Here is a 13867-nt window from a genome sequence, read left to right as displayed (position 1 = left end):
GCTGCTGGCCGTGCCGTGCCGTGCCGCGCCGCGCCGCGCCGCGGAGGAAGAGGAGGAGGAGGAGGAGGAGGAGCGGGGCAGCGGCGACACTCCTGCCTCCGCGGGTGCGGGCGAGGGCGCGGGCGGGCGCGCAGCCCCGATGCCAGGCGGGTGCCCGGCCGCCGCCTGGGAGCATCCCACCAGCACTTCTCCGCCGAGGCACCGCCGGCCCTTGGGATTAAAATACTCACTGCGCTGGGCAGCCGAGGGACGGCAGGTGAGTGAGTGCCGGCTGCACCTGCCCCCGCCGCCTTCCCGTGCGGGCAGGGGGCGGTGGGAGCAGCTGCGGGCAGGGGGCTGAGCGCGGCTCCTCTCCCCCGGCCCCGCACCGCTCCTGCTCGGCAGCGGCCGCGGCAGCAGCGGCAACTTTCCTCCGTGTCTCTGCGCCGTGGTCTCCTCTCTGCCGTGCCGGGGGGCGGCGGGGAAGGGAAGAGAAGGGAAGGGAAGGGAAGGGGCTGCCCGGGGCAGCGCGGCTGGCAGAGGCCGCCCAAGCGCTGGCTGTGGCCGGGGAGTGGTGGGAAGTGAGAGGGAGCACGGATGCTCTACGCTTGTGTGCACCTACCGCAATAAGAAGGGAAAAAAAAAAAAAAAAGAAGAAGAAAAAAAAAAAAAAGAACAATAGCAACCCTCTGACTCTTCGGAGAAGTCTCGCAGACAAGGGGGGAGATGGAGTGGGGGAAGGGAGGGCTACAGACTTGTGCAAAATGTAGGCAGCACCAAGTCCCGACTGCCTCTGTCCTTTCCGCTAAAGCAAAGCGGTTGCCTTGCTGGCTGAGTCCAGCTTTCATGCTACAGAGCAATACTGCGGAGGCCAGGAAATTTCCCGAGAGTTATTTCCCAGAGCTTTCTTCCTTTTATGTCAAGGATGTTCTGGAGTTTGCAAATGTGAAAATGATGGGAGCTTATTTCTTTGATTAGCATTCAGCTGGTAAGGCAGGCTCTGCAGTGCTTGGCAGTTTGATACTGACCCTTCCCCCCTGCCCCGTTCACTCATTTATCCACATATCCACACACAGACAGGTCCTGCTTTCCTCTAATAGACTATGTGCACTGGTAGGAAGTATTTTGTGATCTGGATCCAACTTCTAGTCGGTAAACAGAGGGAAATATCCCATTTTGATATAGGATTTAGCCTTCATACCCCATGCTTTCCAAAGGTGAGGTAGTTCAGGTGAGCCAGGATTCTGCAAACAACTATAGCTTTCCCAGCAAAGCAGAGGATTTAGGGAGGGAGGGGAGACTGAGACTAGTGAAGCACTCTGATTCTGGGAACTGAAATGCTGATACTTTAATCTTTTTCCCATTGCAAGATTAAAAAAAGTCTCATGTTCTGATAGATAACTTCTCAAGTCAAAGCAGAGACTTGAAAGGGCAGTGTATGCTTTATAGTCTCTCTAACAAGACAAAGTGCCTTGCCATTTTCTCAGCTAAAACATAGCTGATTGTAAAGCTTTGCAGAAAATAAATTGCTTTCCAGGACAAATAAGTAAATAAATAGATAAAGGAGCCAAACTCTTGCATGTCATTTTCTGTAATGGTCTCTCTGTGACAGTGATGTGTGACTTTACTTTTTTACCTTTATCATATCTACTAATTGCTCCTCTGTTACATGTTGTGAAGTCTGTAGGAGATTGTTACTGGTAAAAGGTAGATGTTATTCTGTTTCTGGAAAAGATAGATCTATCTAATCTCAGGTGAAGAGCTATTCAGACGAGCAAGTTAAATTAACAGCATGCAAGTTGTATAAATAAGTTTGTTTAGAATTTTGCTTTTGAATGTACAACAGGTCAGAAGATAAAGATTAGTTGGGAAATGGTGCTGGTTTGCTCTTAGTAATATCCTAACAGTTTTAAAAATGCAAAAGTGAAGTGAGAATGTATAGAAACAATAAGCATGCCTCATTTGAAACTAGTTCAGTGTGACTGTGGCATTATCATCTTTGGAGGGGGGAGGGGGAGGTACCAAAAAAGTCCAAACCAACTTTTGGGACCAAATGTGACATCCTGTTTAAATTCCTTGTACACACTTTTCTAGCTCTCACAGCCTGCAAATACCAGAGGATCTAATCTAGACACGCTTCTTTTGGGGGGACATGAAGAAAGCCTAAATAAGATTGAGAAATAATTACAGTAAAATCCACAGGAAGCAGAGCAGAGCAAAAACGCTGAAAGCTGACTCTGACAACTTTTTATGTTATGTGGAATATTCTGGGTTTGAGAATTTAATAGATCAAAAACTGCCTGGATAATTAACTAAGTATCCAAGTTAATAATCTGAGCTACCACTGAATTTTAGAAATGTGAGTGAATGTGAAGAAAAAAACAATCTCTGGTAAGTTAGAGTATTTTCTTGAAACAAACAGACAAAAAAATCATTGAATACTGGAGTTTTAGTCAGAGGGCATTTCACCCTTATAATGGAAGACTTTATTGTAATTAAAGGCTGCCGTAGGTCATTAGAAATGTGTTTGTTAATAATGTACCACATGACAGCTTCAGAGTTCTTTTAAGTCTACTTTTATTGATATAATTGCAAAGCACTCTTGGTTATTTGCTATTGATTTAATAGCAAAGAAATCTTAACATAGAAATCTTACCATAGAATGGTTTGGGTTGGAAGGGACTTAAAGATCGTCTAATTCCAACTCCGCTGCCATGGTAAGGGACACCTTCCATTAGACTACACATATAAAGGGGTAATTGTGAATCATTTGTTTAACTGCAGATTACCCATGACCTATCTGATAAGCAGAATGGATCCTTCTCATGGATCCTCAGTGTGTTCTGTCCATGTTTTTCTATGTTTCTTCAGTTGTCAGATGCTTGGCTCAAGAAAATCATTATTAATGTAAAACCTTGGTTGTTTTACTCTAAATTAAAGTCCTACTTTGCTGTAAACCTGGCTAAGCCTTTTCTCAAAGGTAGTCAACACAAAAACTGACTCCAACGTGCAATGAAAATAGAAGGTATTTCCAACTAAAAATGCTTTTCATATGAATATACTACTCAGAAGGCAGATTTAGTGGCAGATTGACTATTTTTTTTTTTTTTTTTTTTGGATATTGACATAAAATCTGATCTGCTCAATGTTTCTTCAATGAATGCTTTTCCTGAGCCATCCAATTTATTTTAGTTTAACATACACTTCTCTCTCTCTCTTTTTCTCTCTCTCTTTTTTTTTTTTTTTTTTTATATATATATATGCTTTCATGCTACTACTGGGTATTGTTTTCTTGTAGGAATAAAAATCATTAAATTCTAGCTGAGGAAGGGTGTATAAAATATATGACGGTTACTTCAGTCCTGCCTGTCAAACTAGGTTTAACTCTAAGCAGTAATGCAGGAGTGCCTCCTCTGGGAATTCAGTGGTTCTGCAAGAAAATGCCACGAAGTCATTTCTTCCCTTAGGTATTATGTGAAATTCCTCAATTTAAATGAGGCTGCAGAAATTGAGCTTGTGGAAGTTTAAATATTTGACTTGATTGGTCTCACATATACAAGTACTGCTAGCGTTTCTTTTCAATAACTGATCTAATTAGCATTTTCCTTTCCAGCAACTCTAGATCTATAAAATGTACCAATGTACCATAGCAAGGTGAAAAACCAGCAAAGCACTTTCATATAGAGAAAACGATATAAAATTTCTTTCTTTTGTCATTTTTTTCTAGAGGGAGGGAAAAAAAAAAAAGTATGAACTCTTCAGCGACATCAAGTCTTACAGTCAACTGCAGAATATTGTGAAACACCAAAAACAGTCGCTTGGTTTTCTTTCTGCATTTTGTGAAGCCATATCATTTATTGAAGTGTGCCTAGTGTTTTTCTGTTGTGTTGTCAGGTCCTTTCACCTGAGTGAGAGGGTATTGGAGCCAGCTTAGTGTAACAGTGCCATATGTTTGGAGCAGTGATAGTTTCTTGCTTGATAACCAGATGCAGACTTCAGGATTTGCACTCCATTTACAGATCTCCCATGTGAATATTTAGGCCATTTAGCTGCAGGAGGTTGTGGTCTGTAGATGTAATGTCATCTGGCACAGGGAGTTAACAGGTTTGATCATACTGCCTTGACTCATAGACCTTCATTTCATGGAAGGGTCCCCACCTCACTTGCTCTAAGGCACCCTCCTTTTTATTTTATTTATTTGTTTATTTCCATGAAAAAATGTTGCAACCAGATGTTGCAATCTGCAATGTAATTAAACATGTTCTCTTCTCTAACTCTTTTGTCTCAAGGATCACAGAGTTTCTGTACCCGCAAAAAGAGTCCCTGTGATATTTCAGATATGTGACATTGTTGTGAGCTTACAGATCCTCCAAGGGGAATTTTCTCTTCCACAGAAAGTGATACCTTTTCCAATGGGCATTGTAAAACTGAATGTCAAAACATAAATATTTCAGCAAGATTAGTTCAGCTGTCATGGGGCTCACCTGCTGATTCTTCTGTGCTTATGGTATCCTGGTTCAAGATCCAGTGGCAATAGTCACCCTCAGAATTATTTCAACACAGAGGGTCTTGTTTTATTGAAAGGCTAAAGTGTGTATGGGGAAGGGGTGAGAGGGGAGGTTGGTAGGGGAGTGAGAGGGAGGCTGGGAAGGAAGGATAACTGTGTGCTATTGATCAAGCTAAAATAAAATTTACTCACAGGTGTTTTCAGGGCTGCCATTCCAGAGACAGTGAGATCTGAGTTTAAACACTAAATTTTTTCTATAGTATCAAAAATTGAAGCAATCTTAGGAGAGGAGACTAAGGGGTGGGGGAGGCAATAGAAATGAAAAACTCTTCACTTAAACCTTAAATGGATGCTCTGAACTGACACTGAGTTTTCAAAACAGAGAAATGTAATCCAGTCAGGTGGAGTCTAGGAAAAGGTATTGGATTTCCACCTCTTCTTCCTGAAGTATTTTATATGTTGCAAAGACTTTAGGACAATAGATGCTGATGGACAAAATTCTATGTTAGGCTGACAAGGTTGATAGGGAAATAATATGGTTCATATATTAAGCTGGCACTGTGATACCAGCAGCAATGTGTGAGTGGAAATCTGTAGAAATCTGTGCTTTGGCTGAAAAGTTTAGGTGGCACCAAGAAGACCTCAAGGGCTTTCACCAAAGGCCCAACGAGACCACAGAAAATTCAGAGGTGGGGAAGGAGGCCTTTCATGAGAACATCTAGGGGACTGAATACATGTTTTGTCCATATCTAGTGGGGCTCAGGGGTACATGAGTATAGCCAGGACTACTCTTGATGTGTTGTTTTAGAAATTATGGAGTGAAGCAAAATATTCAGAGAGATTTTCAGTGGGTGTAAATTGCCCTTAATTGCTTGCAGTGAAGGGAACTATTCCTTAAAGCTGAGGATCTTATTCATGATCTGAATGTTTTCATCAAATCAAGATTGCCCCTTGGAGACAGTGCATAATGGTGTCTTTTTGACACTAGCAGATTGTTTTGGTGAAGTAGAGTAGTAACATTTTTCAGATTAGCAGTGTTCACGAGAACACTTCTGCTACTAGGCTATGGCTTAAATATAGCCCAACTTCTCTACAGCAGATGGGAGAAAATTTAAATTTTATGGTATATATTGAATGAGGAGGTTATTATTTTTTCAGATGTCTATTTTTCATTCTGATGTTTTATAGATGAACCAAGTATTTAAGAACACACCGTGAGATAGTTGATATTCAGTGTGTGTTTGTGTGTGTGTATATATATATATATATATATATATATATATATATATATTCAAAGAGTATGTTATGTGATTTGGACTGTGCTTGTGCTTACCATATCAGTAACATGCTGTCTAAGTGAACAACTGCAAGAAATCCCATCCTCCCCCCCCAAAATTCACATATATATTCGCATATATATTTTTTGGGGGAGTATGTGTGTATATTCACATATATATTTTTGGGGGGAGTATGTGTATATATATATGTGAATTTTGGGGGGGGGGGGAGGATGGGATTTCTTGCAGTTGTTCACTTAGACAGCATGTTACTGATATGGTAAGACACGCTACAAGCACAGTCCAAATCACATAACATACTCTTTGAATTGCATACTGGTTGTTTGGGTTTATATTTTTTTATATTTGTGAATTTTGGTACTATATGTAAAGTAAATAAGGAATACGAGCTTAGATGTAGAAGGTAGAGCATCTTGCTTAAAATACATGAGCATTCAAATTCATTTTATTTTTAAAAGCTAAAATACTTTTCATGAAGGAAAAGCTTGAAGAGATATTATTGTACCTGAGACCCTGTTTGAGGAGGGAAGTAGCATTTCATGGATTTAGAAACATTATATGAAGATGTACTAATGTCCTAGAGTAAATAAAGACATTAATTACAAGTACAAATATTTCTCAGTTCCGTATAGTCTGTTTGTACAGAACAGGTTACTATTTCATAAATGAGAATGCTTAAACACAAAACAGTGCAGGTCAATTTTGCCTTAATTTCTCACTCAAGTGCATAAATGCCAATGACAGAGAAGGCACCTAAATCAGAGAGCTTCATTCCACCTATTGCTGTCATTGTTCTTCATATCTGTAGCTGCAAGTGCTCTCAGAACATTAAGTTTATGCCTTGATGAAGAGAAAAAAAGCAACCTTTTAGGTTACTTTTTAGTTTTCTGAATGCCATGATGTTGCTTTTGTTTTACATATTGACTTCATACCTAGGCATTTCACAGAGCAGATGATGTTAAAGTGCTATTTATGCTTGAACAAAAACATAATATATATATATTTTACACATAACCATACAAATTTCATATAAATATATATATCTATATCAGAACAAAAGATACAATTTAATACAATTTAAGAAGTAATTATTCCCAAAACAGGAAAAAAATTTAAACACCAGACACTTTTACTTCTGCTTTGGGAAGTATCACACTCAAAAAAATGATGTGCTGAAAAGACTATAAATAAAAACCTTAAAAAAAAAAAAGGGGGGGGAGGGTGCACTCTTAGAAGAATTGGAAGATTCCTCCTGAAGGGGAGGAAGGGAGGGAAGAGTGTTTCAGTACAAAGTGCTGCCACACAGCTGAACAAAAATAATTGGAATTCTGGAGACTGTGTGGTGAAAAGATTTGAGAATGAGTAAACGACAACATTTTTTTTTTTTTTTCCAGGGGGTGTGAGTATTCTGTTTTTCATCAGATTGTGCTGTCTAGCATATGGACTGTTTTTCAGTTGGTATTTTGGGTGCGTTTTTCAGTTCTGTGCTGTGGTGTGTGGCTGGGGACCATGGAGCTCCATATGGTGGCTTTCATACTTCCCTGCAGGTGTAAAAGAAAGGATATAAGAGAACACTGTTCGAGATAAAGGTTAGAGCAATTCTAGATTTGAAATGTCTGTTCAGAGCAAGAACAAGACATTTCAAACTGCTTAGTGGAAAGACTCTAACATATTGTAAATGTTTAACTGACATTTCTTAAGAAAATCCATTTCATATTTTTATCTCTGTTAAGTAACAATCTGCTGCTTCTTTGAAATAAACTGACAGTTTATCAATATCATATGTATTTAACCTAATGTAACTTAGATACAGAGAAGGAAGCTAAAGGGTGTGCAAACAGCCTGTAATACAGACAATATTTTTCATACTTGAAAGGAGTGGTAGGAAGTGAATGTGCCACTTGGGAAGCCGAACTACTCTCCTTAACACCTATGGTAGCCCTTTTGGTTATTACAATGTCACCTGGTCATGATTTACCCAATGGCCCACATCAAAACCTAGCTATGACTAGTTGTGATTAATCATTTTAAATTACGCTCTGCTAGTGATGATGACACCTGCATGTTAATCCTGCTGCCAAAAAAAAAAAAAAATCTTGGTGCAGGTTGGAGGGATGTGTTTTATAACTGTGCATCACATTTTGAAATTTAGAATGTTTAGGTAAGACAACACCTATTCCCATTGTTTTGCATGTATAGAGACACTAAATTTTCACATATGGAAGCTTTCAAATAGCTGCTGCTTAGCATACATGCTCAGTGGGTTTGTGGTTTATCCCACCATTCTCTAAGCAAAGCCTTTCTGGTGCAGGGCAGTACCACAGAAGGGATTACTATAAAAAGGCTTTAAATACAGTCTATAATCAGAAGAGCTTTTTATTTGTTTCGTGTTTGTGCCCTCTAGGTACCTTTGGCTGCACGGTACATAGTATTGTAGCTAAAAGAGCTTGACATAGTGAAATCAGATATCAGAGATCACTTTCCAATCACTTTTAATAGTAGTGGATAGGAATATGAGTTTATCTAGAGCATTTAATGCATACGTGATTTAATGTCTACTGCATAATGTGATTTAATATAATGTATAAAGGATGCAATCTTCTTTCTTCCGTGGCTTCCTAAGTAGCAACAGCTCACTCTAATTGAAAGCCTTGTTATCCATTTTAATTTCATCCTCATTTTCACCTTGTATTTGGCACTTCTTAAATACTTCTTGTCTGCCTTATTGCTCACTCAGACAAGGAGAATGCCTGTTTCAGAGACAGCATTGCTTACTTGGGCTTAATGTAGATGATTCCCTTGAAATACAAAGCTGCATTTGGTTCTGGCTAACAGAACTTGTATCATCATTATATTATATATATATTTTTACTTGGCCAGAGAAGGTTTGTAACTGTAAGATGCACTTTAAAAAAGGATTGATTTAAATGTTGTTCAAAGTTTTTATGGTTTTTGTAAATGATTTTTTATTCTTGGCAAGTTCCACCAATTACTAAATGATCAAGGTTTTGAAAAGGAAGCAGACAATATGCACAGAAAAATAAAACTTATGTGTATTTTTGTTGAAAAATCATTCATCATTAATGTAAGGTTTCACTGAAAACGCAAAATCAAATAATTTTCTGATCTTGCTGAACATATATGTGTATAAACAAGTACATAAGCTAGTCTAACATGCTTCTTATCATGCCTGATATTTGCTTTAGAAATGTAGAAAAAATGAGTGGGGACACTCGGAGGGCTTTTTAGCCGGTCAGATTCAGATAAGAACAAATCATAACATCTGGTCTAAGAATGTGACTAAGAATCAATCAAATTTTTCTGATTCATCTTATACTCTGTTATTTTACTCTTCAGTTATATGGAAAAGAGAAGCTAACATATGTCCTTTCCATTAATATTGCTTCCCGTCTGTAACTGTTTTATAATTATGTCATAGTAATGTCAAGTAAAGCTGACTATAACAGGCAGAGGAGGAAAAAATGCAGATAATAACTGTAAAATAATTACACTTGTTTTGCTTATTTTAAAGAGAAGAAAATTCAGTCTTTGTACTGGGGAAATGGGTATATTAAGAGAACAGTCACAAGAAAACTTTATAAATAAAAAATACATATTGATCACTAGTAGCAAAATCCAAGGAATGAAGTCTAAACTCACAGATTAATTAGTAAACTCAACTGTGTTGATGATTAGAAAAATCTTAAAAAAACATTTCTGCATTATGTAAATGTTGCAAAGAATTTACATTAGTAAAATAAATAAATAAATGAAATTCTGACAACAGTTCTTGCTTTTTTTTTTTTTTTTTTCCAGATAGGTACCTGTTATGCCATTTCTTTGGTGAAGGCTATTCAGCAGTGGTGACCTCTCCCAATCGACCACTCCACAAATTATTATCTCTGGACTCCCAGCTGACACCCTGCTGGAAGCTAGAGCTGCAGAGACAACTGGAATTGTGCCTGCTCTTGTCAAAAGGAGAAAAAAAAAGATGAAGTTGGGCAAAGTGGAGTTCTGCCATTTGTTGCAGATAATAGCTCTTTTCCTGTGTCTTTCTGGGATGAATCAAGCAGAGCCCTCAAGGTCCAGGTCAAAGCCCTACTTTCAATCAGGGAGGACAAGAACCAAACGCAGCTGGGTGTGGAATCAATTCTTTGTGCTGGAAGAATACATGGGCACAGACCCACTCTATGTAGGAAAGGTAGGGGATTTAACCAAATATTGGAAAGTACAGATGCCTGCTTTTTGATGTGTTTATCTGGTGTAACCTGAAAATTGAAACGCTGTCAGTGTGTCTGACATAAACCAGGATGGGACAAAAGTTATGCAGATTGAAAAAGAAAAACCTTTAGCACTTCAAAACAGCAATGCATCATATTTCTGACCACTCTCACAATTTTCTTTAAGAGTTTAATCTATTGTCTATGCTTCTTTAAGGGAGTACAATAATGAAAGTGCTTTGCCATTAATTATACAAGGACAATATTTTATTACTAATATTAGTTGTTTTGTTACATGGGAATACAGAAGTATAATAATGCATATTCTTTCCTAAGAACAAAAAACTAGTCCCAGAAAACAACATTTCTATATTATCCTGTTTGTTCCCTAAAGACTGGCACTATTATGGTCAAGAGAGAAAGATTCAGGCATCTAGGGGTGTGACAAGTGGAAAGGAGGGCACGTCTACATTGCTGCTATGCTTTGATGTTGCTTGGCTGGCAGAGCGGCACCTTGGGGGCCTCACTGCCCTCTGAGCATGGCATAGCCTTTTGGCTTTACCCACCCTCTGATGGGCACCAGGCCAGCACAGAACAAGCCCTTGCATCAGGGCATCCCAAATGGCTTATTGTCAGCGCGCCCATAGCTGCATGTGGAACACACTGAGCACAGCTGTGAATCTGTGCCTTAGCTCATTCACTGCGTTGTGCTGGTGAGTAATATGCTTCAGCAAGTATTGAGCAAAAAAAAACACCACACAAAACAAAACAAAACAAAAAAAAAAACAAACAGCCTTCTTGTACTTCTATGTAACATTTATGTGTAATCATCTTATTGAAAGAAAAACTCATTTTTCTATGTAATATGAGAATCAATAAATGCAGTTTCTCATTAAGATATAGCAAATGCATAGAAAACAAGGGAGTGACAAATTTTTGCAAAATGGTATGCTTACAGAAAAAAAAAAAAGTAATCTGAAATCCACTACTTCAAATGTACGAGTGCAGGGAATTTCAGCTTACTTGATTTGCCCTACCGAGACAAAAACCTTAATGTTTGTGTTAACACAGCTAAGTACTTAGAATTTAATCATGCCATCAAATAATCAAGTTGAATGGCGATCTGTTCTTGTGACTAAGGCTATGGTTGCGTTTATGTGTTTTTCTGAACTGGAGCTAGTATTATGCACAACTGAGCACTAAAGGAGAACTAGAATAAACAAACATATGTATATTTCATTGCAAGCATCATGAAAGTTTTTGTTAAGTTGGAGGTTAGGTAGCAGTTTCAACTTGGAAACTACTTGGCTTTGTAAGGTGTTTTTTTTTTTTTTTTTTTTTGGGGGGGGGGGTGGGGTGAAGAGGAGTGAAGGGGAAAGGGAGAATAATATATTTGGAAAGGAAAATAGTATATTTGGCATTCTTACCTGCTGATATAAAAGGATGTGTGGCTTACAATTTAGAATTTCTCTCCTGGAAAATAAATGTCTTTAAATACTTGACAGAAGTCTGGTTTTGATCTGTAGCAATTCTCATATTCACTAGATTATTGTGTTTTGGCCAAATATGCTGTGGTAACACTGGAGTACACGACGTGGTTATTTTTATCTTCACAGTCTGCTTTTTCCAGTCCTTTACAGGAGTCCTAACATTCATATATATATATATATATATATTCTGAAAAGCAATCCCTCCACATCTATTTTTATTTATTTTTTACTAGTAACAGTCTGTGCCCAGCCTGCCTTTGTATCAGCAGTATGAATTGTTGGCTCAAGAATTCACATTTGTACCAGCATTTTGTAGGAAAAGCAGACATAAATTTGCACTTTCAAAAGGAAGCACATTTTCATGGAAACATAGCCCTTGCTGAGCATCTTATAAGATAAGATGTGCCCAGTTCCTAACCTTCACTCTGGAGAGGCTTTTTACTGTGTGGTTCCTGAGGTGCAATCACGACCAAAGCTGCATTCCCATGCAGGGGAGAAAAGAGGTGAAGAAGTGATTTTCGTTCTGTGTGTTAACATATTATATGGAGTACCACTCTGAAGTGAGCAGCAGTCACCTTCCTCCCCCTTTCTTCCTCCTAAAAATATTGCTGTGCCTGTTTCAAAGCCTCTGTAGGCAGGTAGAGACTGAGGAGATCAAGATTTGGATGGAAGGGTGTTTTTTTTTCCTTCCTCTTGGTGAGGAAAGTGAAGAGCTGGCATAACTCACTTCTCTCATCAAGTGAAGTGGAAACAGCAACCACTCTGCTTCATATTCTGCAGAGCATTCTGCTCCTGGGGAGGTCAGTCCTGTGCTATCTGAACAGAAGTTCAGGATGCTTTGCAGGGTGCCAGTCTGAATGTGGACACCCAGGAAGGAGGAACCTGCCTTCAGATTTTAATGGCTGTGAGAGAAAATGCTTCAGAAACAAGCAGGCAAATGGAGCTGTGCTAGGGAATATTTTCTCTCTGCCACTATCCAATTTTAAAACACCCTCGGCAGTTCTGTTTGGATGAGGCAGTATTTGGAGAATGTTAGGGTTACATGGCAAATTAGTTAAAAGTCATGAAATACCAATGTTAATTCCATGTTTGGCATTAATTCTGTGCTTCTGGCTGCATGCAATTTAACATTTTAATTACATGATCATGCAAGGTAAAATCCAATTCCTTGGAAATTATATAATAGGATTCCTATTCACTTCGTTAAGATGAGTCTTTCACTTAAAATATTTTTTTTCAATGTTTTCATATTTAGATTTCAGATCCATATTGTAAGTGTATTGAATTCTTGAAATGTTGTTTATTTTCAGTGGTGTTTGTTTGTTTTTAAATTTATTTATTTTTTTGTGGCAGCAGGGTCCTGTTTCTCCCAGCACTCTGGAGAAACCTTTGGAGAAACACCAATAGTTTTACAATAAGAGGAATCAGAGGTGATTGAAGTTTGTTGCTGTTACTGGTAGTTTGTTTTTGTTTTTTGTTTGCTTTTATATGCAGGTCTTTCCTCTCTGTGGTATGAATTTTAATCATCTTGGATTCAATCCTGAGTAATTCTGAGTGCCTCTTGGGAGGTGCTTAACAGTCCAGATTGTGGACTGAAACATATACAATTTCTTTCTATCAGTCAGCACAGCATATTTTTTTTATTATTTTATTTTTAATAAAAGGGTTGAAGAAATTCACTATTTAGCCCATTTACCCATCCAGATAGTCCCTGTTATTTTCCAGACATTCCATGTAGGAATTGAAGCAGTTAACTATGATAATAATTTAGCTGGAAGCTTAGGTGGCTTCTGTTTTCCAGAAACAGTTTACTATTTCTCTGTAAAATGTCTTACTCTGCATTTTCCATATAAATGAATTTAGTTGAATCTACTTGGGCATAAAAATAATAATATAGAACAGTTTAAAATGATTTGATATAAAAATACCTAAAATCACAAATGTATATAGTATATATAGTATATATGTATATAGTATATGCTATAATACTGAATATTTTAAAATCTGTTTACAGTCACATAGTTAAAATCTGGATAGGTATGCAGAGGCAAAAAAAAAAAAAGGATGCAGTTTAATGCACAGTCTAATTTTATGTCTGATATTCTTTTGTTGTTGTTTTCCCATGTTTTTGTTACATAATTATGCAAACATCCTCTGTGTGTGTTTTTGTTTTTAGTTTGAAGGACTTTGTGTGTGTGTCCTTTTTGTTTGTTTGTAGGATTTGTGCTTTTTTTTGTTTTGTTTTGTTTTGTTCCTGGTTTTCTTTTATTTAGTTTCATCAGTGTTTGCCTGCAAGAATGTTGGTCTCCTCAAAAGCATTGGAATGACACAAAGCCACAGACAGTAATTCTTTTATTTGTCTTTTATAAGTAA

General features: G+C 38.0%; 1 protein-coding gene across 1 annotated transcript in view; it reads left to right on the top strand.

Moving 5' to 3' along the window:
* Window positions 1-203: 203 nt before the first annotated feature.
* Window positions 204-13867, top strand: part of CDH7 (cadherin 7) — a gene marked incomplete at its 3' end in the record, with an annotated part of 89364 nt that continues 75700 nt past the window's right edge. Inside the window, exons 1-2 of the mRNA XM_082754439.1 lie at window positions 204-256; window positions 9601-9985. Of these exons, the coding sequence (XP_082610565.1) occupies window positions 9776-9985 (210 nt within the window). The 5' untranslated portion in view covers window positions 204-256; window positions 9601-9775. The remainder of the gene's footprint in view (window positions 257-9600; window positions 9986-13867) is intronic.

Source organism: Aythya marila (assembly GCF_965140915.1).
Source record: "Aythya marila genome assembly, chromosome: 2".
NCBI classification, from domain to species: domain Eukaryota; kingdom Metazoa; phylum Chordata; class Aves; order Anseriformes; family Anatidae; genus Aythya; species Aythya marila.
This window is presented reverse-complemented; position numbering and strand designations above follow the sequence as displayed.